At 39.0% G+C, this 27587-nt stretch overlaps 2 protein-coding genes across 13 annotated transcripts; both read right to left on the bottom strand.

Moving 5' to 3' along the window:
• Positions 1–1471: 1471 nt before the first annotated feature.
• On the bottom strand, positions 1472–23735 carry HUWE1 (HECT, UBA and WWE domain containing E3 ubiquitin protein ligase 1). 11 transcript variants are annotated; one of them, XM_090180091.1, is made up of 54 exons: positions 23602–23735; positions 22157–22265; positions 21999–22097; positions 21811–21930; positions 21590–21750; positions 21451–21529; positions 21207–21395; positions 21077–21148; positions 20821–21018; positions 20602–20752; positions 20228–20394; positions 19872–20167; positions 19425–19651; positions 19180–19367; positions 18846–19115; positions 18337–18636; positions 17701–17877; positions 17261–17506; positions 16016–17200; positions 15774–15955; positions 15532–15709; positions 15369–15464; positions 15049–15294; positions 14635–14988; positions 14409–14576; positions 13722–14342; positions 13495–13657; positions 13268–13426; positions 13066–13208; positions 12746–13006; positions 11946–12678; positions 11816–11883; positions 11706–11754; positions 11275–11651; positions 10947–11061; positions 10744–10836; positions 10189–10535; positions 9668–10126; positions 8817–9600; positions 8535–8756; positions 7702–8465; positions 7466–7632; positions 6815–7063; positions 5870–6753; positions 5224–5636; positions 4732–4912; positions 4430–4666; positions 4118–4373; positions 3521–4056; positions 3179–3449; positions 2883–2988; positions 2395–2694; positions 2149–2339; positions 1472–2067 (listed from the first exon to the last, which is right to left on the bottom strand). In XM_090180091.1, the coding sequence occupies exons 2-54, from the start codon at positions 22199–22201 to the stop codon at positions 1965–1967; spliced, it is 14646 nt and encodes a 4881-aa protein (XP_090036217.1). In that variant the 5' UTR covers positions 22202–22265; positions 23602–23735; the 3' UTR covers positions 1472–1964. The 11 variants fall into 11 exon arrangements, with proteins under 11 accessions (XP_090036217.1, XP_090036219.1, XP_090036218.1 ...); XM_090180093.1 differs by having other exon boundaries at positions 11736–11754; XM_090180092.1 differs by having other exon boundaries at positions 11816–11871.
• Positions 23736–24551: 816 nt separating this feature from the next.
• Positions 24552–26227, bottom strand: Alg10 (alpha-1,2-glucosyltransferase Alg10). 2 transcript variants are annotated; one of them, XM_090178526.1, is made up of 5 exons: positions 26030–26227; positions 25771–25950; positions 25677–25707; positions 25492–25589; positions 24552–25420 (listed from the first exon to the last, which is right to left on the bottom strand). In XM_090178526.1, the coding sequence occupies exons 1-5, from the start codon at positions 26207–26209 to the stop codon at positions 24584–24586; spliced, it is 1326 nt and encodes a 441-aa protein (XP_090034652.1). In that variant the 5' UTR covers positions 26210–26227; the 3' UTR covers positions 24552–24583. The 2 variants fall into 2 exon arrangements, with proteins under 2 accessions (XP_090034652.1, XP_090034651.1); XM_090178525.1 differs by having other exon boundaries at positions 25492–25707.
• Positions 26228–27587: the final 1360 nt, after the last annotated feature.

Below are 27587 nucleotides of genomic sequence, written 5' to 3'. Positions count from 1 at the left end.
GGCGCGTTCATCCCTCCTACTTCGTCTCCCTTCCTATCCTCCTTGGTTGCGCAGTGATAATTTTGAACGAGCAGACAGCTTTCATATATTCAATTTAAAACTCGGTCGGTAGGCGGCGATAATTATGACAAAAATTTAAACTACGCACGAAACCTATAGCGCCATTGAATCGAAAATATGGGTTTTACATTTATTTTGGGCAATATTGAAAAATCCTATACATATTTTTCAATCGTTTGCTTATATATATATATTTTTTTAGAAGCTCGTTATGAGCGATTGTAACGGGTGGGACAATTCAGTCCGCTCGTCCATTTGATTAATCAGGTGCGAGATATGTGTTACGGCCACGCCAACGGGGGATACTTAGGGATAGGGTTGGGACACCCGTGGCGGAAGTATGACAACCACCCGTTGGGTGATTAGTGGTCGTCCTCACACGGCCATCCACAAACTCTGCCTCCCGGACGCCTGGGATTACAGGAGTGAGCCACTACTCCCGGCTGCTTATATTTTGTAAAGTTTATTTAAGAAAAAACGTTCTTTTGACTCTATAATTTGTCTGTAGCAGACGCTAGAATGATGATAGGTGCCAAGGTTCGTCGAGAAAAATACACTATTCGATAGAGAAATAGCTCGGATAGAAGCAACTTCGGGCTACGTAACTGGTCATTTATATTCCTAGCTTCGGTGAAGCCAACGCCGTTACGCCACCTAGACTCGTTTCGCTCGCGGCCAACGAAAACTGAGTGTAGAAATCTACCGGTAGAATTACATCCTTTAACGTAGCTAGATTATTAATCCATGCTTTGAGGAACAAGGTCAAGGAATAAGATGATCGCGCCTTATACGGCTCCATGCAGCAATCGCTTGATCACATCGCGGAGTACGGTGCACGCTGGGGTCTCAACTTTCAGCGACTCAAGTGCCAGTTTATGCTTTTCTCAAAAGCGACCAACATCCCAGGCGATCTCACTCTCGATGGCACTCCCTTAACCAAAGTCCACTCCTATAGGTACCGTGGTGGTATTTTCGACGACAGACTCACATGGAGGCCTCAATCTTCTGCGTACTGTCTCATCGACCGGTTGGGGTGCCAGTAGGGGCGTGCTAAGGCTTTTGTACACCCACCTCATTCGCTCCTCTGCTCGCCTCTTTGGACAAAGTCCAAAACGCTGCTCTACGAGTCATACAAGCTTGGTGTGCCATGGTCTACACCCATTGTCCTGATGGAAGCTGAGGCCGCATTTCCACCGCTGAGTTTTCGTCGCACTCTTTTAGACCTTCATACACTTGCTCCATGTGGCGCAGCGGATACCCCGGCCTTTTATCCTGCTCTTCTGCGGGACAACTTGGGGGGTGGGGTAGCCGTTTAAACTGCGAAATAGTTTCACTCATTGTCAAAAAACTAAGCCTAATAAACAAACTTTTACATTTTTTTATTTTATCCAAAACACAGAAAAACATTTGAAATTTTTTTTATTATAATTAGAAACGTTCCTAGTTTTATTTATCCAACAGAGCAGTAATGGGGAAAATAATTTTGAGCTGGAACAGCTCCGTGTATTCACATATTACCAACATTAATTTTTATGAAAAAGTAGAAGCCAATTTCTGGTAAAAGTAAAAATAATTGAACTTAAATTTTTTGTTAATCTGTCCATTTCTTATTATACACAGTCCACTGTACAAGAGAGAAAAACACTAAATTCTTGCCTTATTTCGAAATCTTAATTTTATACAAGCGCATGTATTTGCAGGAAGAAATTAGGCTAAAATGCTTCCTTCCAATTAAGGATAAATTTTTCTTATATCACTTTTGGGCACTTTTTTTCCAAAAAATTTGCAAGTTTCAGATTCTTCTTCTTAAGTTTCTTTCTTCATTCAGTTTTCACCAAATGTCAATAAAAACAAAAATGAACAAAACACTGCTATTACAAAAACAACTTAAAAAAACTACAAAATTAAGCAAAACCAAAGCCTTCAGAACACTCGTGGATGGCTTTTAATAACATGGAGCGGAGCTTATCATAAGTTTCATAAGCTGGAAGATCCAACTGATTGAAGCTAAAAATAAATAAAAAAGATAATAGAAAGGAATGGAATTAGGTTTAAAGGAATAATTGTTATTCACTAAAAAATATTCACCAAGTATGTGCTGATGGTAACCTATCAGTGGATCTGTCGTCTCTGTGTATTTGAAATTTTTGAATACCATTCATGCCTTCTAATGCGACAAAACCTTGTAAAGGTACTTTCGATGTACCAGTAACAAACTGCAAAAATTTTGCTCTGTCCGCTTGATCAAACGAACGCAATGCCCGCCAAAACCACTGAATCTAAAAACAAGAAAAATATTATTGAATGTTAATGAAGTTTACTTTCAAATGTTACCTGTAAAGAATTAGGTTGATATTTGTGATACTCAGTATGAGCTTTTAAATCGTCTATATCGATATTTGGTAAACCGGAGATTAAAAGTTCTAATTCTTGTTCATTGAATATTGCTATTAAACGTTTGGGGATAATTTCATAAAAGCCTTCTAAGAAAGCATTTAATTGTTTGCGAATTGCTCCAGTCATTTTTTCCTGGCACACATAGCGAACATATTCTTGTTTAGTTTCTTCTGTTACTGGTATGTTACGTCCATTTGCTTTTAGATCCCGTACTTCCGTCACCCCGAACTCTTGAACCTAGAGGCAGATTGAATATAATTAATAGAACTACTGCTAAGCAAAATTTAAAAAGAATCATTGCTTCAAGCTCAGAAAAAAAATGAGTACAAATGAAACTATTATCAAATCAGAAAACAGTCAGAGAGGGCAAGTTCAAATCATCATGGTTAAGTACAATAAGAACACACTATTTTCAAATGAATTACCTCAACACTAAAAGTCAGTTCGTAGCCAAGCTCTGAAACATCATGATCTAGAAGAAAGACCAATCCTTGATAAAATGAATAATCTTCACTTTCCATATCCGTGTATCTGGTATAATAATAACATGGCATTAATATAAAAATCAAACTAACGTCTTTCTGGCACCATTTTAATAAACTCAGGAAATTTGAGTACATTTAACTTGGCTTTCAAATTCACCAAGAATCAGAGAGGGCAAGTTTCTTTCATCACAGTCAATAAGTGTATTTTTTTAAATTTACAAAATTCTCAAACTTACTTGACAAGCTTTCCAAGAATGTGTTTGTAAAATGATCTAGTGAAGTAGCATTCCAAAAGTTTATTGTCATAAACAGCCTTTGCAATGACTCTTCCGACAAATTTGAAGTAACTCAAGTGATTTGAATTGCAATGGGACGAAGGGTTGATCATGTAAGTAACTCTGTCACCAGGTGAGGTTGTAAACAGTGCATACATGGGATTGAATATTTCACGGGATATTATTGTGTACCACTCCCTTAGAAGTCCACCAGCGTCTTGACCCTCTTCACCTATTGTAAATGCACAATTGGGATAAATAAAATGATTAAAATCCTATCTTAACATTATCTTTGGCACTAACCTTCAAATACAATGTAAAATCGATTCTTCCATTCCTCAGGTTGCCTCCTGTGTAACTCTCTAAAAGAATCTTCAAAAACATGCTCTCTTCTAACATGAACTGCCAAATCTTCTCTTCGGGCTCCTTCATCCAATCTCTCTAATTCTTGACGGAAGTACCGTCTTTTCACATCAAAATCAAGTATTCTTGTATGGTCAACAAGAACGGAAAAAGGTCCATCAGCCAATGGTGTTGTGGATTGTCTCAAAATCTGATTCAGAACCATGCGATGAGTTTCAGCAAATTTCAAAAACTTTCGCGTATCTGGTGGAAGGTTCTCGGAATTAGATCCAATTGCTGAACTATCCCAGCTAAGTAGGGTTTGACTATGGCCTGCAGCTGATGCAATGTGCGAGGCAGGTTCAGAGGTTTCTCCAGCTGTGGTAGCATTGGAGGAATTATCTTGGATTCCAGAACTTGGGAGGGGAGATAATGGAGCCATCTCTTGATGAATGTGTGCTAGTTGAGTTTCTCTACTTTCGTGCCGGTATTCCCTTCTGTGAAAAGATAGAACTCAGAATTGAGTAAAAGCTTAACATGACTGAAAAGTATCAAAACCTTTTTCCGGTAGATTTTTCAACTGACGAAGCATGAACCAAGAAGAATGCCTCAACAGCAGATTGCAAAACTAGTACAGCGTGATGATCAGGGGTTTCAGCTAGTTCCACCAAACACTCACTCAAGGTTTCCCATAAATCATCCAAACGTAATTGCTCACTGAGACAAGACATGGTGGGAAGTGGCTCAATTGGTGCAGCTACTTCTTGACTTGAAGCGGCGGCCGCGGTGGTAGGAACAAGATTGGAAGCACCACCTAAAGTTCAAAATATATATATTTGACTTCATTTGTTACACTTGCAAGTTTCAAACCTGAATCCACTTCCATGGGAGCTGCTGCTGCTGCTGCTCGACTGCTTTCCGTAGAGGCGGCAGATCCTGCTAGAATCGTTACACTGTTTTCTATCAGACTTCTTATGGTATCCGGGGCAGATTCGGAGCCAAGTGCAGCGGACGTTTGAGGAATCGAAGCTGTTGAAACTGTCTGGGCATTTGACACAGGGGTATCTGCTGTTCTATTTTGTATGTCTGTGACACCTTGACCAGCATCTTTTTTAAAAATTGTTTTACACAAAATAGATTTCCTTTCAAGCAATAGAAGCTAAAAGACTTACTGTTCCTCCATGATCTTGTTTGGGCCAGCCGAGCAGCTTCCCTGAGTTGAATAATAACTTTAAGCATACGAAGGAAAAAGGCTTGGCTTGAAGTTTTGCTAGTTAACAAAGCCATGGACGGAAGCTGAAGTTCACGACCCACACTGGAACTCTTCACTTTTGTCGGAGCTGTTATTACCACCTATTGAAAAATTAAAAAATAATTAGCTTAAGCATATGTAAAAGATTCTCCAGGACAAGCTATCCACTACAAAACGCATTTTTTCAACGTAACACTTGACTACTATCACCTTTCATTGCAAAAATAAAATTACATCACAGCTCGTCACAAGGCTTTGATTTTTTCAGACTGAGGAGTACAAGATATTTAACCCAATTCCAGTTCATATCCTTCCCCACCACCTCCACCACCACATGGAGATGACAATTTTAGCTATTCTAGAGAATCTTTTAATTGTCTATGGTTTAAGTATAAAAGCACAACAAATTTACCTGGGAGTTAGTAAACCGGTCTTGTATAACACCCTTCTGACTTTTCAGGGATGATGAACCAGCTTCACCAGAGTTATCCTTATCTTGAAGGTCTTCTGAATCTATTCCTTTTTCCACAGCCAATCTACTATTTAGAGCTTGCAATTCACCAATTAAAGCGCGAATATGATGACAAACGACTTTTCCTAGTTGCCTGGCTCCTCCTAATAAGAGGTTAAGAACGGCTTTTCTAGTCCGAGGACACACACGAGATAATCGTAAGAGAAGGGATGTTGCATCTTCCAAACCCTCTTCCGAACAAGATTTAGACGTTAAAACTTCCACAGCTAATTGCAAATGTTGCTCCAAAATAACATTTTCTCTTTCATCTTGTTCATCCTTTATTTTACAAGTGGATGAGGAGGATGTTTTTTCTAAAAAGAGAAAATTTAAAAATGAATATATATATTTATTTATTACAATTAAGGAAATGTCCACAGATCTCATAATCTACATTCATCAAGCGCATTCAATACTGTAGCCCATATCCTCAGGATGGAGGGGGGGGGGATGGAAAAATTAGAATACAAGACTGAAGTCTAGAACCCTCTTATGAGTAACACTGTAATCATAAGACTAATCAATTAAATTATTCAATAGAACTAACCATTTGAGGCACTTGTTCCCGTTTGTGAGAGATGAGTTTGGCTTGATTGAGATCCCAATGGTGGCTCGTTGCTTTGTAATGCTTCAGTTGCCCCTCTTAGCAGCAAGCCATGCATGTCTGACAAATTTGTGGTAGATGATAAAGATGGAGTTGCCGAAACACCACTACCACCAGCTGCTGTCGCAACCGCAGCAGCAGCTGCTGCAGCCACTGTTGAATTGTACAGAATGTGAGAATGAATTCGGCTTAGAGCTCTGTTATGAGGAATGTGGTGCGGCTGTGCAGGATGATGAGTGGGTGGATGATGGGCAGCTTCTTGGTCTGGCAAAGCTAACGAAATGGCCGCGAGCAGATGCAGCAAACGGTCGGTTAGTAAGGAGCTTCTGCGCACAATTGGATGCGAAAGCATTCCAATTAATTGCGATAACGGCGAAGCTTCAAAGTTTTGGTTTTTAATATCGGTCTGGTCATTCAACCCTTGCAAACTGCTTAAAAGTGTCCCACTTGTCCCATTCGCAGATGCCACTGGATTACTCAAACTGAGTAACGTTCCACCAGAGGCACTACCACCACTTGCGCTGTGAGTTCTACCAACCAAATTCTTGCCCTTTCGAGAAGCGCTCAAAGAATCTAGCTTGACTAAAACTTCCCAAAAATCAGTTTCAGGTCTTAAATTTCCCTGAGATGACGGAATAGAAGCACAACCACCAGCACTTGTGGCACTTTTTTGCGACAAATCAAGAGAGTTTCCATCGATTTTACCACAACTAGAAGAGCCACTTTTAGTTCCAGCAGATTTACTGAGCCCATCTTCACGAGTTTTTTCAGGGAGGAAATATACTGGGAAGCTTTTAGCAAGGGATATTAAAGTATCCAAGACATGTCTGATAATGAGAAATTTCCAATTAACAATGCAAAATATAATGAAGAAGACAAAACATATACCTGCAAACAATAGGAGCAGCTTGCGGATGTATACTGATAGTGATAGAATGAGGGGCACTTGTCATCACCGCACTAGGTTGACTAGATAGGTGAGACTGTTTCTCACTAGCAGTTTGTTTTCGTGAGGAAGAAGTAGAGGAAGTACCAGCGGAGCGTTGAATTTGGAAGACATTTGTTCTGCAGCCCAGAGCCGCATCCAAACTAATGGACAGCCAAGACTGTCCTGTGCGGGAACTTGATACATCCATTCTTTCAAAAACAAATAAAGGAACAGTCATGGATAACAAGCTTCAAATGACCATTTTGCAATACACATAATTAAAAACCCTCAGATCTCATAATCTTCAAATCACAGGGCACATTCCAATCTGTCAATCAGACGCAAAAACATTAGAAAATTTAAGAAATTAGCCTCGAGGATAGTAGAGGAGGTAAAAGAAGGTACAGTTTTAAAGAAGAAGCTTGCGCGCGTCGCACAAGGATTTAGTCATAGGTGTTTTGAAGGTTTAGCTACAAGAAAATCTAAAAGGTTTGCGTGCTTAAAGGAGGAAAACATGTCCCGCATCTGGTGACAGCTTAGGAACCCCCTCTAGATGCAATTTGTAATCATGGGGTTTTAAGTCCTCCCAATACTAGAAAAAAAAGGCTTACTTGGAATGAACCACAGCCTCAGAAGGGTGCGAGTGCGAGGTTTTACTGGACTGTTTTTTAGTACCCTTTCCAGGTGGTTCCCAAGAGTGGTTTGGTTGAGATTGGCCCAAAGAAGTGCCATCAGAGGTAAGACAATCTTTGGTTTTCTCAAGCATTGACAACAGGCACTGCAACAAAAACCATGTGCATTAATCCAACAATTAACCATTAGCATAGCTATTACCCTTTATTCTTACCTTAATAACCCACTGACGAGTTGCAGCGTGATAACATAGATTTCTCAAAACTCTGTGTAGTCTACCAGTATTAAGTTTGGGTTCATCAACAAATAGTAGAACAAGTAGACAAGATAGTGCCTCATGATCCAATAGCTGTCGACCTTTTAATCTCAAAGTGCCTGGTAAGGCTGCATTCTGAGCAGCTAAACTGGATCCACCAACTCCACTACTCAAAGCTCTAGATGAAAGAGTGTTCCACATCCATTGACTTCTATGAGGTACAGCTGTTCGCAGAATTCGAGAAAGGGCTGTACCAGCGTGGGTTGAGAAAAATCTCTCATGCATGTGCCTTTGCCTAGTCTCGAGTTCTCTTCTTAGAGTGTGAGCTTCAGCAGCCAGATCAGCAGGTAATAAAGCTAAGAGACTATCATCCATATCAGCTAGAACTTGTTGTCTTAGACCCACAGGCAAAGTTTGAATAAAATTTCCAGGATCTACAGGTGTGTCAGGGTTAGAATTTTGAGCTGCCAAACGTTGCTGTTCAGCTCTTTGTTGGGCTAACACTTCTTCTTGAATGTTTGGAGGTAATGCGGCTAAAAACTCGGGATTAACTTCGGTAAATGAGCTAGGCTCGGCACCAGCAACAGCACTCTGCCCACTAGCAGCTTGAGCTCTTTGCCTTAGCCGTTGAAGCCGCAATTCCTCCGCAATAACTTCTTGTCTAATTTGCTCTGGTAAAGCAGCCAAAAAAGATGGATCCACTCCTTCAGGTATTTCCAAGTCTAGGAAGTAAAAATTAATATTTATTTCTGATAACAATATTTATCTTCAAGAGAAATGGTGCAGTGTACCTCCAAGAATACTTGCAAATTCGGCACTAATACGATTTGCTTGAGCACTTATAGCCGCATTGCAGCTTGATGTTGTGATTGTAGTGACTGCTGAACTTGACTGTTGATTATTTGGGGATTGATTGCTAATTTCACCCAAGGCTTCCAGAGAGTCATTAGCTAGCAGAGTTTGTGAAGTGCTTTTTGTTAAGTCATCCAATGTCTCAGCACTTGCATCTCCTCCTATATCCATTAAAAAACACTTAAAATTTGCACTGAAAATATTTACATTTGATTAAATACCAATTGCGGGTGCAGATTCGGAGCTGGCAACAGAAACCTGGGCAACTGCCTGCTGCTGACCTTGAGTGCTACTTTCATCAACATTCTCAGCACCTTGATTCAAATCGGTAACAGTTTCGGAAGAGCTTGGCCCATTTTCTTCGGGTAGCATTCTTACAGCTCTTGAAACATTAATTCCTTCTTCACTAGTATCCATAGGAGATGAGGTCACTAAAACTCTTTCAAGAGAGTCAAAAGTGTCACTACTTAAAAGCGATTCAAGTTGTGACTCTAAACTGCTACTATTGTCCGTGGTGGGTGCTGCCACATCAGATACGTCTTCAAGCCAACCAGGAGGCGGTGGAGGCATGTTTGACACTGGAATGCGAGAAGCTTGAAGACTATTACCTAGCGAACAGGAGCTCGAGCTAGTCGTTAAGCTGTTGATATTAATGGACGAGCCAGAGTTTGATTCCGATGATGGTTGTAAAGGATGAACTTGGCTAGCAGATGGGTTTACAACTAATGAAGATATCGAGCTGGAGTTACGAGGAGCAACAATCCGAGAAGGTATATTAGAGCTAACAATAACAGGTGTAGTTAATTGATTCGTTGCTGCTAATGCGGCTGTTGAAATTGAGGGCAAGTTCAAAATAGGTCCCATATTCGATAGAGATGAGCTCATTGTTAGGGCTGGTGTCAAAACTTGTTCCACCAAAGAAGCTGCTAATTGTTCAGTAGTCATAACTGTGTTTAAATCTAGGCTAGAATCATTTCCTAAATCACCTCGAGAATCACTAGTAACCTAAAAGTGTAATTAAAACAATTAAGCATTACCAAATCAAATGGAATATTTCCCAATTTCATCATACCTCCATGTCAGTTATGGTTTCTTGAACTGCTAAAGGTGCCGAGGTCGACTCTTGTCCTTGGGTGCTATTGACATTTGCACATGAAGTTATTTCAGCCCTGTGACTCTGCTCGGAACTTTCAGCTACCCCAGCCTCAGGTGTTGAATGAATTAACTTTGAGGCTACCAAAAGAGAGGACTCAGAACGAGGCTTGCGAACTTCAGAACCATGTTTGCCATCAGTTTCTTTTTTCTTTGCATCTTCTTCTTCTTGGATCTTCTTTCTCTTTTCTTTTCTTTCAGCTAATTCTTCATCTCTATACTTTTCTAATACTTTTACAATTCCCGGTTTCAGACCAGTTATACAGTCATGCACAGAATCTCCATCCAATGCCCGTGATTCTTCAGTCCATCTCACTAATGCGGAGGGTATGCTACTAAGAGTTCCTGAACCACTTCCAGATATTAATGTGTTTGTATCCTGGGGATAAAAAATTACATGACAAAAAAAAAAACAAAAACAAAAACAAAAAAGTTCCATACTAATCCAACTTGATCAAAAAGATCATCTTCCGCAGCAAGTATCCTGAAATCACTATTTGCAAAAACCACGCGAGTTTGACCAGCATTTGGATGAGAATTGAAACTGGAGGTCAACTGAAGAATATCTTGTGCTGTATTAGGTCCGAGAAGCCTTTGTAATATAGCTGGAGGATTGGGATGTCTATTGGATCCTGCATAAACATGCCAAGTATAATTTCCTTGAGTTCTATAGCGCTGTCCTCTATTTCTGTGAGCTCTAGATGATAAAGACCCTGGAGCATCTCCATGACGAACTAGTAAAGGATGGGTAGCAGAAACGTTTCCAGGAGCTGGAGGAATGGATGGAGCTAAAAAAATGGATGAATTTAATTTATAAATATTCAATTGTTTGACATTAATCAGTTTGCTGCGCTCAGACAAGTACCCAACAAATTCAGATTAAATGATAAAATTAATTTTGCATTAATATGAGCCAAAAGTTAAATGTACTTAAAAAGTGGCACTCTTTAATGCTGCACACGCGTAAAGAAGACAAGAGTCAAATATTTGGCGTACCAGTACTTTCAGCGGCATTGGCAGTATCCTCGGCAACCATTGGAAATGGAAAAGTTCTAACTCCATCTGCACCACCAAATACAAAAGATGAAGCTGTAAGAAAGTTTAGAACTTTATAGATGATAGCAATCTGATTTGACTGTGTTACAGAACACTGTCAACTCAGGTTGCTGGCAGCCAAGTATTTTGAAATAACCCCTTACTGCTTGGTGGAAAAACATCTTCAAGTTGGAAAAGTATACTGTCATCACGATCTTGGATTCGAAATAAAGCATTTTCCAAATCTTGAAAATGATCATCGGTCTCAAAGTGTGAACCCTATAATATTAGTAACCCCATTACACTTAATATTTAAAACAATCACTATTGAGTGTAACAGCTAGTGCGTAAGCCCAGTGATGAAAGCTTTCAAGCGGGCCATCTTTTAGCTGAATCTTTTTTTTACACTGATTTTGCCATAATATCCAAGCACTCAACAGACACTATGAATATCCAACAGTGTTTAAGATCCTAGGTCAAAAAAAAACTCACTTCCTCCTCATCTTCTTCATCCTCATCTTCAGCATCTTCGCCCTCCTCATCCTCGTGATCATCATCATCGTGTTCACCATCGTCATCTTCGCTGTGAGTTCGCCCAGATTCAGAATTGGAATCCGATTCAGAACTATCCTGATTATCTTCCTCTTCTTCACCAGCTGCTACTTCTTCAAATTCTCGATCATGACGGTTAACAATGGACATTCTGGATGATCTGTGACCTCTTGAATGAGATAGTTGAGAACCTCTGCTTGTTCGACTAGAATGCGACGATCTCTGCGGTCTGTCATCAATATCAGCTTCCATACTAATAACAAGTTCTTGGGAATCGCTGGGAACTGCAGTTGTATTTCCAGGTGCAACCACTTCAGCTAAACCAGTTTCAACTATTATAGAATTGGCTAATATTTGTTCCTCAGAATTACCATGCCGATCCAAAAGTTCATCCATTATACCTTCTAAATCTGCCTCATTCTGTAAATATGGATAAGTTGCTAAGAGCACTTGAGATAATTTAAATGAGACAATACACCACCTGAGTTTGAGTGTTGGTAACAATTGATTCCTCGACAGTGGCTGTTCCATCAGTAGCTGAAAGGAAAACTACTCTTTATTAATTCGTGTCTTTACACAACAAGACACCGGTAACAGTTTAAGACACATACCATCATTGTCCGTGTTGTCAGCACTGTCATCAACAGTAACTTCCACATAAGCATTAGTGGCTTCGGACGTGCCAACTTGGTTATTATGAACACTCGAGCTTTCGGCGCCAACCAACTGTTGGGAAGCTTGGTCTTCGTCCATGGCTTCAGCTATGCCAGCATCTTCAATCACTCCACCGCCACCAGGTGTACTAGCAGTTTTGCCACGAGAAGAATTTTTGGCGCCACCAATTTGGCCTGTTGGTATGTTGACAATGCGGGAAAGTGTCTCCAATGGCTTCAGAGCAGAATTGACGGTAGCCGCCATGTGAGGACTTGACAAATCCAGACTATGGGTGATTCTTGCCAAGTCAGTTACAAGCCCTCGGCGTAGTAAGGCTCTTACAATATTGTTCATGCTATTTTGTTGGTGTCTCAAGCCACTAGCAAGAGACTGGCTTTGAGTAGCCGAACCTGTAACTGTGGACGATAGAGGGCAGCTTTCAATCATAGTTCCAACTAAACCAGTTAACGCCTGTATTCTCAGGTGTTTGTCAGCACTTTCTGGTAAAATTAGAGCTCTATGAAGAGCAGCTTTGACTTCATTGACTAGAGCTGTTTGGGCCTCAGGACAGTGATTTGAAGCGGCTAAAGCAGCTACCAAAACCCTTGCCAAAGCCGAAGTGTCTTTGTCACCAGCAGTCTGACATTGAGGAAGAAGGTTATCCAACAAAAAAGCTAACGCAGTGCAATCCTAGAGATCATAAATTCTCGTAACTGTTTGCATACAATTTTCAAATGTAGAAATTCCAAGAGTTTACCTCTGTAATTAATTCTGACTGCCCGGCATGATAAGAATGTTCATAGACCAATTTAGCAACACCCGCATATGATCGGACTAGTTCAGCCAACAATCTACAAACTGCAGATTTAGGTAGTAACGGTCTAAGCTTCTTATTGGCATCTTCAACTTTGGAGTCTTTAGCGCTGGCATCTTTACTAGTTTTACTCTGACCAGTTCCATCAGTCTCAGCAGCGGTTGATACTTCAATAGCGTCGCCATTTACTTCCAATGTTACAGCCTATAATGTCAACAATTGCTAGTAACAATCCACAAAAATCATAGAAAAACAACAATTACCGCCGAGTCTTCATCATCTTGCTGGAGTAAATCATTCGCACTGCCTTCTCTTAACAGACCACTAGAAGTCTCGCCAATATTTCTAGTTTGAGCGCTACTCGTCTCAGAAGCATTATCAGAGCTTTCTTCTTGATTTCCAATAGCTAAACAGTTTACCATAAACTTGCGAGCTTTAAAAATTTTAAATAAATATATTTTTCACCTTCCTCCGTCTGAACTGGTTTCGCCGTTAAGGCATTAAGAAGATCAAAAATGACTTCTTTAATTACCCCCTCCAAGGGGGGGGTTGGGCTTGATTTAGCAGGTAAGGCTTTCAACATTTGGACAGCTGCTCCACTGAATAGTCTCCCTTCTTCATCATCTGCGTTAACATTTTATTACAGTAAATTGAAAATGTAAATGACTACGAAGTATTTAAAGAAGACATACCCCTTTTAATCATGGATGGCAAAGACACCCTGAGAATGCTCTTTGCAACAGTAGGAAACAATTCTGGATCACGACACGCAGCAGGTCCTAACGTTCTCAATACATAATGCATTTCCTTCGTACCAATAGGAGAATTGTTTCCCAAGGTGGCAGCTCTAACAACCTTAATTAACATTTTAAGTGGCTTATATTTTAGACCACAAAACTAAATTAGTTTTACAACTTACTTTTTCCATCGTATTTTTCAAGGTCTCTGGTTCCTCCAAAATATGCCTTATCAGGAGAGTCGCTAAAGATTGGAAGCCAGTGAAGGAGCAAACTTGGGTTAGGGTCAAAAGTAATTTGGGACCACCCAACTCTGCGAAAGTGGTAGCATGTTCATGCAATCGAGTCAATCTTAAACAACATCTCATTACAGCATGAAGAGTGTCGGATTCATTTACCACACTCAATAGACCCACACACGAGCGAATTAGAATTGAACCTTGCTCGTGTGTTAACCCATTCACTACTCTAATTTCAGTTACACTCTCCATTTGGTCATCCTCTTGGACATTCGATGAGGAAGCGTAATTTAAGGCATCCAGAGAAGCTAACAATTCCCCTGGGAAAAGGACTGGTGTGGTGGGGGCTGTTGCTGATGAAACTGCTACAGTTGTGGGAGATTGAACCAAGCCAACGGATGGCACAACTTCCGTAGACACTGTTGATGGAGCAGTAGAGGTTGTTACGGCATCTTCAGTTTCCATAGCCTTTTCTTTCATTCTGTTGTCCTCCTTTTTCTCCTTCTCTTCCTTGTCATCAACAGTCAACATAATAGGCCTCCAATTACCAGTTTCCTCATTTATCTTTTAAAATTGTTTGACACTTGAGCTAATGCCCAACATTTTTTCGGGGGAAAATTTTCAACTTACTTGAACCATAATGCTAAACTGGACCATGTACCGCCTTCTACCAGCGGTGAACCGGACATTTTGTTCTCCAAGTTTGTAAGCATTGTCAATGGTTTTGTTATTATTAACTGCGTAACTGTTCCACCTACCAGTGCGATCATCAAACCACTTCCATTGTCTTTTGGGGTACTGAGATAACAATTAAAATTTTAAATCAATTAATATGTCTATTATAGGTGAAGTTTACTTTTAAGAGTGGTGCTCTTCTTTTGGAAGCAACCGATGCCTTTTCAAACAAGTCAATTAACAAGACAAGTGGAGCTAGCCACTTGGGTGTAGGGACTTCCTTTGCCAAAATCATACAGTGTTGCACAGAATCAACCAAACGTACTAAAACATCAATACTGTTATATTCTTCTATTAAAGTTGCGCAGGGCATCCTCATTTCCTCAAACAACAGCGTAAAGAGATGTACTCTGACAGCCATTTTCCCGGATTCTGGGGATACAGAAAGTTGCGAAGCCCAATCAACAATAGTTCTAGTGTCAGACATGGTCATTGGGGCAGCTGCTTTGATTAAAATCTCAGAGTTTTCTTGGATCTAATTGAAAACAAAAAAAATTGGCAAATTTATAAAGAGCGTATATAAAACTAGAATTACCTCCATGAGCAGCTGAGTGAGCATTTTCTGCCTCCATTCAATTCCGTTGCGCACAACAACAGCACCAAGAAGGTCACACACTCTATAAACAGTTTCTGGAAGAGTGTCCAAAAGCCTTAAGCAGCCGGGTATCATTCGATCTGTGAAGTCATCAATCATCTCTGTAGCTAATGGCTCTTCATCATCTTGCTTTTCCCTCTCTAGCTCCCTTTGCTCTTCAGCTTTACGTTTGGATTCGTCTTCCTCCTTAGCACGTGCAAAAAGACCAAAGAGCAAGAAATCAATTTAAATCATGGAAAAGGCAGTTTAATTCAACTGACTTGAGTTGAAACCTGTACATTTTCACCCAATGACATGGCGATGGCCCTCATCATCTGATCTTCTTCAGACATTTCCCAATCAGGTCCCAAATTCTGCTGGAATGTAAGATTAAAACATTAATGTACAGAAAGTACGTAAATTGGTAGCGGTAGATAAACTCACAGTTTCAGTCCTGCTAGCAACGAAACTAGGGTGGCTAAGTAATAGATCGGTGGCATGTTCAACAGAGGTAGAATGAAGAAGAGCTTCTGTGGCCATCTCGCGGCAAAAACCCATGTCCATAAGTTGAGTCAAATGCTCTTGGTTAACTCCTTGCTCCTCCAGTTCTTGAGTCATAGGTCTAAAAAATGACAGAAACTCAAGTTTAAGGAAACGTGACTTTTGCCTCTGATTGTAAAACCTACAAAAGTCCCAAATTAGATCTCCCAGAAGCAGCACCAGCTAAAGTCCCAGAGACTGCAGCAGTAACCGCTGTGCTTGAAGCATTTCGGACTACTCCAGCAGCGGCATTTGCCAAAGCCACTGTTGATGAAGTAACACCTAAGCTAGTGCCTGGTTCGGAATCTTTCTCTTTTTTAAGTTTCTCCTTTGAAAAGAAAACCAAGGTATTAAATATGATTAGCTACAGGGTCAAAACACCACATACTTTTATAATAGCTTCCCCTCGAAGCAAATGGCACATAATAGCCAGCATTGACTCTGACATTCTATCGCCATAAACTTTCAATGGTTTTCTATCCCAAAGTTGCATAATAGCGTTGAAAGCCAACTTCTGGGTATGAATTAGGTATAAGATTGGATTGAATGGTACAAATCCTGGTTGGGCTGATTTTGCTGGCAAAGTGTGAGGAGACTCCAATACAGTTTTGGGATTCACCATTTTTTCTAGAAGCATTAACCAAGCATCTAGAAATTCACCAGTACCATCGGGAAGATCAGGGTGTTCAAGTCCTTTATCGATGTCAACTTTTCCTCCGCATGTTAGAGCCCATCGAAATGTACTAAAAAACGCATCTTGCCCTCCGCAAGAAAGGAACTTTTGCAACATTAAATGAAATGGGTATTTCCTCTCGTCAAATAACATTGGTGATGTAAACCCAACTGAACATATGTAAAAAGTTAATCTAAATTTGGGCAATGGTGAGGTGGCAGGTGGTTCCCAAGAAAGGCCAGCTGCTAGGAGTCGGGTTAAAGCTGATGCTACAGCTCTAGCTGCTGGTGTAGGTACAGTCGGAGATGGAGGTATTTGTTGTCCTCTTCTTTGCCTCATTGGAGATCCAACGCAAAGTTTAACAAGAAGTCCAAAGAGTTCTGCGAGAGCTCTGCCAAGCCGGGAGGCGCCGGATAAAAGTGGTTTTATTTGTTTCACTTGAGCTTGTAGCTGAGCTAATTTTCCTTTATTGGCCTTTGCGTCCATATCGCAGCTAGTACTGGCATCGGTGGTTCCATTGCTTACAGTAGCCACTTCATCAACCTCCATAGCAATTGCTGATGTTGATGGTTCGGTACTCAATGCTTCCATGGCAGATGTAACACCATTAGAGCCAAATTCACCAGTAGCCGAAGTCAAGGCGGCTGTACTGTCATTCGAAGCACTTTCTGGGCTCTTGGCTGTTGTAGGACTTGCAACTGATTGATCTTTTGGTGGAACCAGTCTGTCAAGCTGATGTTTACCAAACTGGCAACCAACGGGTAAGGCATTATCACTACACAAAGCTAGAAGAACCGTACTTTCCCACACAAGCGAAGTATACAAACGACTTTGACCCCGCAGCACACTCAAGCCTAATTCAGAGCCCCAATGAGAGATTGAAATGGTTCTAATGTCACTCTGAAACAATAAAAATAATCAATGGTCAGCTGCTTTTAGCGCCACAGCGAACGAACATACCTGTCCCGTTCTGCAAACATGGACAAACATTATGATGTAGGCATGAGCAGCAGCCATAGCGTGAAGTAAAGGTGTGACTTGAGGACTAGCAGTAGCTTCACTAGGATTAGGTGCATTGATAAGTTCCTCTAGAAGGACACTTCCTCCTGGATTCTCTAGAGGCTTGTGAAGGGACTCTAAACTCAGTAACACTTCATTAAGATTGACAAGGCCTTGTTTTAGCACTTGAGGTTCGTGAGCTAGATTCTAAAAAGAATTTTATATTATAAATGGAGCTCAAAAAAGAAAGCATGTAGTAGTGGGAATTCCAGGACCAATTATATACAAAATAATAATCCAACGATGCAAATCACTACAATTAATTTGGCATTTTTTCGAACAGAAAATCCATAATGGAAAAACAGTAGATACAAAATGCACTTTAAAAAAAATCTAATTACCAGGATGGATTTGCACACACTGGCAACCGCTTGACACGCTGGAGTAATGGGAAAATCAACTGGTAAATTAGGTAGACCCAAAATTCCCATTAAAGGCACAAGTCCTTTTTGCTTGATAAACTCCCGACAGTGATCATCCGTAGAGTTGTTGCTTAGAATTGCATCAACAAACCGCATCTAGGTGCAAGATATTTATAAACTTTGAAATAATTTCAGGGTTGCCACAGTTTTTTCACAATCAAATTCCCTGACTTTTCCAGGTTTTCCCTTACTTAATTTGTGCGAAAATTTTGAATTTTTTCCCTTACATTTTAGCAAAGGTTTTTCATTTGCAACCTAACTTAAATTTCCTGATTTTTAGATTAATTTTTAAAATTCCCTGACTTTTCTGATTTTTGACAGATATTCAAATTCCCCGACTTTTCAAGGAATTCCTGGTTTTCCAGGTACCGTGGCCACCCTGAATTTAAAGACCATGTTCTTCAAATTAGACAAAGATATACACAAACATTTTATATCCAACAGCTAATGTCAAGTTTTTACTCTGGCAAACCTTTTATACCAATCAGTTAGGAAAGCAACTAATTGGAGACCAAATAAGAATGCCTTCATTTAAGTTTGCAAATCGTTACTTACCACGTTTAAAATGTAGTCTACCAGTGGGACTGGTGTTTTAGCTTCAACCCCAGAAGCATCTGACGATTGTTTCTCTGAGGAGTTGACCGGTTTCAAGGTCCCGTGAACTGGTTGCGGATGACTAGGTCCCCCAGTTTCATCATCATCTTCATCCTCCTCGTCAGAGGACCCAGCTTCATTAGAAAGGCTGCTTGGATTTCTAGAGTTGGCACCAGTTGATGAAGGAGTATCCGTTTTAGAAACTGGTCTCGAGCATATGAACTTTGGATCTTTGCCCATGGCGCACAACTCTTCCAACAGCTAAACACAAACATTCATTGTAAATACAATTTCACAAGATCATTTGTTTTGGGAAGTTAAGTCAGTTAAATGACAATAATATAAGATAAATAACAGTGCCAACCCAATCTTTAGTTTTGCATCTGAATAATGACAAAAGCCTTGATATCATTTATCGAGACTTTTGGTACAAGATGCCTGTAAATACCTAGAAAATCACAAAATCTTACTTTTACAATGGCTCCCATTGCATCTACTCTTAAGCTGGGCTGGTGTCTCATCAATTCATCCATAGCATTTCCCAGATTACTGGCTGTATCTCCCATGGGATCAGAACTACGTCTCCTCCTCATAGCTGGCAAATAGTCTGGCAATAGGAGGACCTTGAAGAGTCCCTCAAAGGGTTTGCAAGCCACAAAGGCACGAAGTCCTCTAGTATTTAAACAAAGCGCACTGAAAACATTAGGAAGGGCCGCAAGAACTTCTCTGGTAGCTGGAACCTACAATGTCAAAGACATTAAATTTGGCTCAATTGATACTCAAGTATAAGATAAATATATTAACCTCTTTGACTAGTAATGCTTGCAAAAGAACATCAGTAAGATCATTATCTTGTAGGGATGATAATAATGAAGGTTCCTGAAAAACATAAACAGTAACAACGTCAGTGGCCAAGAGGAACAGAGATGGTCCGTAATATTCCGCATTGCTTATGATGTGTTTCAATGACTTGGGTAGCGATCCGTCCATTACTAAACAAAAATACAGGAGCTTTAAATATTGAATGAAAAAGGAAGCCAATAACATACAGTGTCTGATGCTGTCCGAAAAAGCTGGATCTTGAATTGCTTTCTTTAAGAAATTCAACATTGATTTGAGCAGCGCAGCTCTTTGGGGAAAGCATTGAACTCCCTTCCTGGGTTCAGATTCTTCACTCTGACTTTCCAGCATGCTTTGAGAAGCTAACGCCTCTCCCTCAGCGTCAGCAAGTGGAACTGGCCCATATATCCGGTTAGATGTAGATGGTGCATCAATACTGACAAAAGTTTGTATTTATTTATCATGTAATTCAAAAGGTTATCATTGGATGGTAAAATAATAAAGATTTTAGCATAGAATAAAAAATAAATCAATCATCAATAACACCAAAGCTCCAGTCTGAAGAAAAATTTGGCACTACTTGTAAATCACCGTTATAGTAAACAGCTAGACCTCTTTATAATGTGCTTGGTCATAAAGGTGAATAATTTAATTACTTGTTAGCAGTTGAATAATCTGGTGCAGTGTCAACTTCCATTGGCATACTGTTCGAGGCGCTAGTTTCCATGTCACCAATGGCTGGAGCGGATGGCAAGGGTGAGGCGGGTAAAGCTTCCAAAGACACAGATGGTTGCCTAGTTCGATGTCGGATAACAAAAGGCTGTTCTTTGTAGCAAATATCAACTTCAACTTCAAGCCTCTGTATGAAACTAGCCAAACCTCCGTGGGACTGAAAAGCTTGCATATCCAAATTGGTTATCAAATCTATGACCCTAACTGCTCGAGTCACAAACTAAGATGAAACAAATAGTAATTAGTTAAATTAAAATTAAAAAGTACTTCCAATTTTTACAGTAATATGTTCGGGATCAGTTCCTTTCCAATTAATAACTTTCAGTAAAGACTCCATCATTCCGCAAGAAACGAGTGCTTCACCTCCACTTTCATAGCTGGCCAGATGATAGAGAAAAGAAAACAATGCCGTTGCAAATGGCAACGGGAAAGTGGCCATTCCCGGATCTACTCGGAAAATTTTAAAATGTTCAAAAGAATTTTTAAATAATGAACATGTTGCAGATTAATAGATGAAACCACAATGCACTAGGTGGCCTCAGTACTGAAAAAGCTCTTTTATCTAGCAACATTCAACCAGCATGGCCTTTGAATTTGAACAAAGGTAGCCTTCTCAGAGTTGCCACTATTAAAAGAATGTCACAATTTACTCACCCGTCAACGATTGAATGCAATTCCTAACCAGGACGGGAAGAAAACCGTGATACGCTGCTGCGCCAGTTGCATCAATTATCGTATTCAACCTAGGGTTTCTATCCAAATGAATAATAGATGTTAAGGTTCTTAAGGAAGCTGCCTTTATCTCCTATTGAAAATAAAATTTATTTGAATAAAGCCCATAACACTGGAGGAGATATAAGAAAAAGTATTCACTATTAAACTATCATCTTTAAGTTCTAATACGTCAACGAGTTCTTCTATTAAACCAGTGTACAATATTGAACAAGAGTCTTGCACAGCATTACAGTAAACTAATATGGACAAAGCTTGTAGTCTAGCTTGAACACACTGTAGCCTTTTGGTGTGATCCGAAAAGCTATGTGCCAAACGGACATGAGTGAAAAGAAGCATCTAAAAAATACCACGATTAATTAGAACTTCCAGCTAAAATGTTTGGCGGAATATTAACCTGTTTATCTTGTGGAATAGGATAAGTCTCCATTAAATCTTCCATTATTTGAGAAGGATTTTTATCTGGAATCTAATAACATTAAGGCTTATTAGTTCTATTATACTCCCGAAATTACACCAAAACGTACCTGGTCTAAATTTTCTATATGTATACAGCAAACAGTGTTCGAAGGCTGCTTTTTTCCCAGTTTTTCCTCCAAATTTTCCATGTAAAATTCAAAATGGAGAGTGGTTGAACTTTTAGGAAATGTTTTCTTGGCAGAGTTATTAACACAACATTCGGCTAATCCAAAGCCATTCTCTTTACCACCCCAGCTCTGGAAACCAAAAATGTCAAGCTCAAAATTTTGAAATAATCATGAAAAACTTTACTTCCGCCAGATAAGTCAGCCTCGTTAATATTGATTGCCTCCTATCTTGGTTTAAACGAGTGATAAAATTGGACCTTTTACTAAACCAAATTTTTTCATTAGATTTGGGGAAAATAAAGATAATAAAAAAAGATAATTACCTAAATACAAATAACAGATTTAAAACACCCAATACTATTTGCATATCACTTGAAGAAAGGAGCGTAGTAACATGCTCCATCGAGTTATAGAGGTGTCGTGAAAAGCTATGCTCAATTAACAGGGATGTGAAATGAAGTATTTGCAGGAGCAATTCTTTGTTCTGAAAATTAAAGTAGTGAAAATTACCTATACACCACCTAGGTTTATTTCAAAATCTTACTTTTTCTTGGCCTGGGGTATCACATGGCAAGCACCATTGCTTTTCTTTGGTTTTATGACACGCCGTTTCCAAAATGGTATCAAAGAGATCCAACACTTCCACCCAGTGGTACATCTCACACTATTAAAAATATACTTTTCAGGTGTCTAAACTACGAAATATAGTAAAAGTGAACACTTGATTCATACCTTCCCACTGTTCCATGTTTTGATTTTTTTGAGCTCCACAAGTAATTCATCGCTGTTGCAAGATTTGAGCTTTTCAATGATAGGCTTCAAATCTGCAGGCTAAAGATTTATAAAATTAGTTAAAGTAGAAAAAAACTATTAGATAAAAATACCCCCACCACTTCCGAGGAACATTTCTTTAATTTGCTTCTATCAATCTTCATTTTGACTGTTTAAAACTATCAATATCCCAGCATCAAGTGTAATCATCCATGTTCAGAGTAAATCCTGAAAATTTAAGAAAAAATTAAATTTCAATTATGATGTAATACCATCTAATTTATTCACTAAAAATTCTAGAAATGTTTGAAGGGTGGGTTAATCTATTGCATGATGTGTTATTAATGTTTTCACTAACATCAACCTTTACTAAATAAATAGCATGCCCAACAAATCATTCTCCACCATCATTGACATTTGATTGAATATAGTTGCGTTATATCGTTAAGGCACCCTAAAAAGCAGTTTTCCATGGTTTTCATTCAAACAAATTTGCAGGAGTCAAAGTATAACAGTTACCATAGCACAGTTGGAAACCAGAAAGGGACAAGGAACTTAATTTCCAAAATAAGCATTGAACCATCTTCCCCTATTGGGGATATTTTAGACTACAAAAACAAGGTAGCATTTTTAGGAAAAATTTGCTATTACAGTAATTAAATTATAAAAAGTGTAAAAGTATGTAGTTAAGTGGTGCTGATATGGAAAATTGTTAATTCAGTAAATCTTAGTCTTTCAGCTTTTATTCCCTTTTCTTTAAAATAATAGAAGCCAACCAACAATCAAGCATTGACGTCTATATGGGCGGTAATCAAAGGATGTGTAAAGATAAAGGGATACCCATACGAATAAAGAGACAGAAATTAGATGATAATATAACAATTTTAAAACCTATTATATCATCTAATTTCAATCTTTATTGAATCATAACACACTTCTTTAGAAATAAAGACTTACTAGACAATTGTATATTAAACATGTTCACCCCAAAAAGTTAAATGGAACTGGTCCAAAATATAGTGAGAAACTAATCTAATAACATTAAACACTTGACGTTCGTCGCGGAAAGCTAGTTAATATCGGATTAATCCCATAATTTAAAATAATGCAACTATAATTTCGATAAAGAAAAAAATGTCTACAAAGGCTTATGAGATAAAGAGACCACCAGCGAGTACACGCAAGGGGGGAGCTGCAGAGCAAGTCAACTTCCAGGAGATACTGAAAGGAATAAGCGGCAACGGACGAGAGTTTCTAAGCCTTTGTTTTTAAATTGAACAATTTGCCCGATAATTCCGCGATATTAAAAATTTACTTCTTTAATTATTAAGATACTAATCATCAGATGAATCTTAAAACACCAAAATTTACACATAACGGAAACAATGTGCTAGACCAGAAGATTGAATGAAAACCTTAGCGAGATCAGCTTTTGGAAATGAAAATTCATCTAAGGCTTAGGCGCCATTACTCGGCAAAATAATTCTGTGAACGTTCTGATTTTATATTACCAATGAGAAATACTTAAATCACAAAATGAATGAAATTATAAAATAATAATTACCTTATTACAAATTAGATAAATATAACATTGAATATTAAACAAGGCCTATTTCTCAGTAACCCGATTTGTCAAATTTATATACACGTAATGACGATCCGAAAAAATAGTGCGCGTGCAATCGACAATGATCGTCGCCTACTTTATTCGTACAACGACGACCTCTCGAGCCTTTGCGGGCGTCAGCCGCCAGGGGGCAAGCTTTCTGCTCCCGGGCCGAAAGTACTTTTTTAAGGCCATGAACTCGACCTTGGGCCTTGAAAATGAGTGGCGTTCAAAGCGTTGTCTGTGCCAAACAATATCAGCTAGGCTAATACCCAAGGCACCACCTTAAGCCCAAGTCATCTAGCGACTTAAGCCATTAATTCAGGTGGCCGGGTTATACGCTTAGGAGGGTGATGGCAAGCTGTTAACCTCAACAAGTTTTAATGGAAAGAGAAGCCGAAGAACACGGAGAAAACCCCTTGAACGAGTGGGGAGATGTCTCGCAAACTGATTAAATGCAGGAGCAGCTCCAGTTTTCACACAGCGCCACAAGCTGAGATCAATATACTGTGACAAAATAAATCTGGCACCCCCGCTGTGTGTTAAAAATAGCACGTTCACTCAGATACATGTCATTGTACAAACCACTAAATTTTAATCGCGCGCCTTAGACACGCTAAGCGAAAACCAAAGTCGTCATTTGCATAAATTACCTAGAATTTCAATATCTTTTTGGAAATGACAAAATGCAAGTGAAAGGGTCTTTAGTTCCTATGATGATTATAAATAACAGATCGAGTAAAACTAGAACTTACAATAATTTATTGTGTGACTAATCCTACAATATAGGGACGCACATTTACTTGTGGCAATATGGATTGAGGTGTACAAAAAAAATGAAATATATTTACACATTATGTACAAATCACGGTATATTTGGTAGAAAAGGTACACAAATTTGATAGAAATTGAATGTCAAAATTTTTAATTGCATAGCTAATTACCACATAAACCTCTGAACTTCATGGTGACCCTCCCATTTGTAAGGATGTTGAGTAAATAAATAAAATGTAAAGGAGTTAACAAGGAAGTATACTGCTAACTCGGAAAATATTTGAATGTTCGTTCCTAATGGCGTATGAAGCCTAATTAACAAATACGGCAAGATATAATAACGTAATTCTAATAGTTTCTGAGGTACAACAGCTAAAATGAGACACGTTATAAGAAGTACTTTCCAAAGTGCATTTTTGGATTGAAACAGATTTAAAAGTGCCCAAGCCGCATATATGTAACAAGGAATGAACAAATAGCGAAAAGCACTTTTACCCAAGAACCATCTCCATATATAAAAAGTGTAATGGCGGTTATCAGCTATGAGATAGGGGTGTACAAAAGTTAGGTAACGCAGACAAACTGCCATAATCAACATACTGGCCACCACAAAGATTGCATTTTCCACACACCAAGCCCAGAATTTACTCAGTTTAGACACTGTTAATAAATAAGAATTCCCAAATGCCAAAATGAACCCTAAAAAATAAAATAACTGGGGAATGTGACAACAAACTTGGTGCGCCTCCCTATCACCAACAGCTATTCCTTCATTAAAAATAATGAAAGTTGTAAACATTGCTGCCACACTGAGATAACCGCAACAAGATTTCATCATTTCCACTAACATTGTCAGCAACACCTTTTTTTGAGAATGAGGCATTGTTAGCAAAGTCTGAAAAACTTGCGCCAGATATTGTAGACTGCCTTTGGAAACTAAGGTTTTCTTTTTTTCTATTCGCACATGGCTAAGAATAATATCCACCACCTTTTCTCCAGCCATCTGAAAAAATAAGTGCCATGTTAAATATACAGTAAGAAAAGTACTTGGAATGAAAACCAAAATTCCCATACAAAAAAAATCCAAACAATGTTGGTTTGTCTGAAAAAGAGAGACAGGGCTCCAAACGCAGCTGACATCACATTTTGACCATATAAATGATGTAAATATGCTAATAAAACAAAGAATGTTGAGCTGACATCCGTGTAATACAAGAATGAGAAGAAATAAAGAACAGGGAAAAATGAGAGGTTCAGACATGAGAAAATTATTTTGCTGGAGCTTGCATTCTGTAATGAAATTAGTTTGAATCTTTCTGGCAATTAGTAATTAAAGCCAGAAATGTTTTAAACCTGATGAAGTTTTCTACTGATGCTATACATTAAGTACAAATTTCCAACATGGAAGATCACATTAACTAGTCTCAAGTGTAGTATTTCACATAGTTGCAGGTTAAGAATTTTAGTGATTGGGACTAGGAATCCCACGGTTACTATGTACAATCCAGGAGGCGTTGTTATTTTGGCGTCCCACTATTATATAAAATCTTATTAGCTAGCGTTACTAACGTATAGAAAATAATCCAAGGCTTAAATAGAGGTACACAATTACTTCGGTAAACTTTCCGTTACAAAATTTGTGCGCTTGGGGAATATGAAAGATTTCATCCATGTACGGTTTACTTTGAACGGAGTTTACAAAAAATAAAACTAGGAACGAAAACAAAACGAAAAGGAGTATAAACAAAAATAGAAATATGTGAGTGACATGAGTAGAGTTCACTGAAGCCATTTTGTTGCTTTTTCACTTGCTAGCTTTGATCCGTAGCAAGTTGTGAATACAAAAGTACATAGCTACAAAAGTAAACAATTTTGAAAGCACGAAATTTAACAATCTTAAAACCTGGTTGTGATATTTATTTATTTATACAAAAGGCTCCATAAGCTACAGAGTGGGCTTCTCTTGGAGCATCGAGGGAATGGGTAAAAAAGTTCACCCTTATAAAATAGTGTTTTAGTGAGAATGATAATATTGAGTAATACGATTAAGGATAATTTGAGAAAATAAATCTTATGACCAAAAGTGGATATATCCACTTTTGTTATGACTAGTGAAAAGCCAATTAAATTAATGGAGACATATGCTACGTAGATTCAAGATTCAAGATTTGTTTATTGGCCCCATAGAAATCTCATAGGTAACTAGAATGCTGCCGTGTAACTGGCAAATGGGCCAAACGCTGTGGCAGACGATAGCCAGATCTCAGCCAATCAGAGCTCAAAGAGTGGTTCTGCCAAGAATTTAATGTCACCAGAGAGAATGACGTCGCCTATCTCCCGCTATAGTAGCGGATCCAAGGAGGATTATTATCCTCTTTGGCGGAACCACTCTACGGCCTCTCATTGGCTGAAGGTTTAAGGCGAACTGGCGTCAAGATCGGCCGTAGGCGGCAGCATTCTAGTTACCTATGAGATTTCTATGATTGGCCCGTAAAAAATATACAACCCTTTTGTAACAGGGTGGCTCACCTTTATTTAAGGGAGCAAAGCCACGCGTTAGTTAAAGGGCAACACAAGTGACCATGCAGGGGGTAAATTATCTTATAGATAAAAAGAACGACTGCGCATGCGCTATCTGCCATAGCCTTTCCCTCTGTAAAAAAAGCAGAACCATATTTTCCGAATTTATTTTGTATAAATGCGCCTATCGCGGTTTTTACGCAAAATCCATGCATTCTTTAGTCGCGAAAATGGCCGAGGAAAGTGAAGTCTCCGTGCTTACCGACAAATCGGATCCTAAACTTCTACAAAATAAATGTAATAAAAAAAGATAAATATTCTGTCGGGGTATAATGATATGGAAATTGTTAAGAGAGACGGGATATAGGAGTGTGTGTGGTGTTGAATTTTCTTAATCCAATGTGAGGCTAGCGGCAGAGATTTACCGCGTCCAAGGCCTAATGTTTCAACTTCCATTATTAAAAATATTCAATTCACAAATAATTTTATTCCAAAACATTGTTAAATCGAAAATGTCAAAGTCCAACTCTCGGAAACTAACCCAGTTCTTTTCTCCATAATAAATAAATTAAGCTAGGAATAAATTCCTGGGTTCGTTGATTGCGAGCTAACTCAGCCATGGGCCAAATAATGATAAATCCAGGACATGA

The sequence above is a fragment of the Leiobunum rupestre genome, chromosome 6, assembly GCF_980474605.1.
Source record: "Leiobunum rupestre chromosome 6, qqLeiRupe1.1.hap1, whole genome shotgun sequence".
In the NCBI taxonomy this organism is placed as follows: domain Eukaryota; kingdom Metazoa; phylum Arthropoda; class Arachnida; order Opiliones; family Sclerosomatidae; genus Leiobunum; species Leiobunum rupestre.
This window is presented reverse-complemented; position numbering and strand designations above follow the sequence as displayed.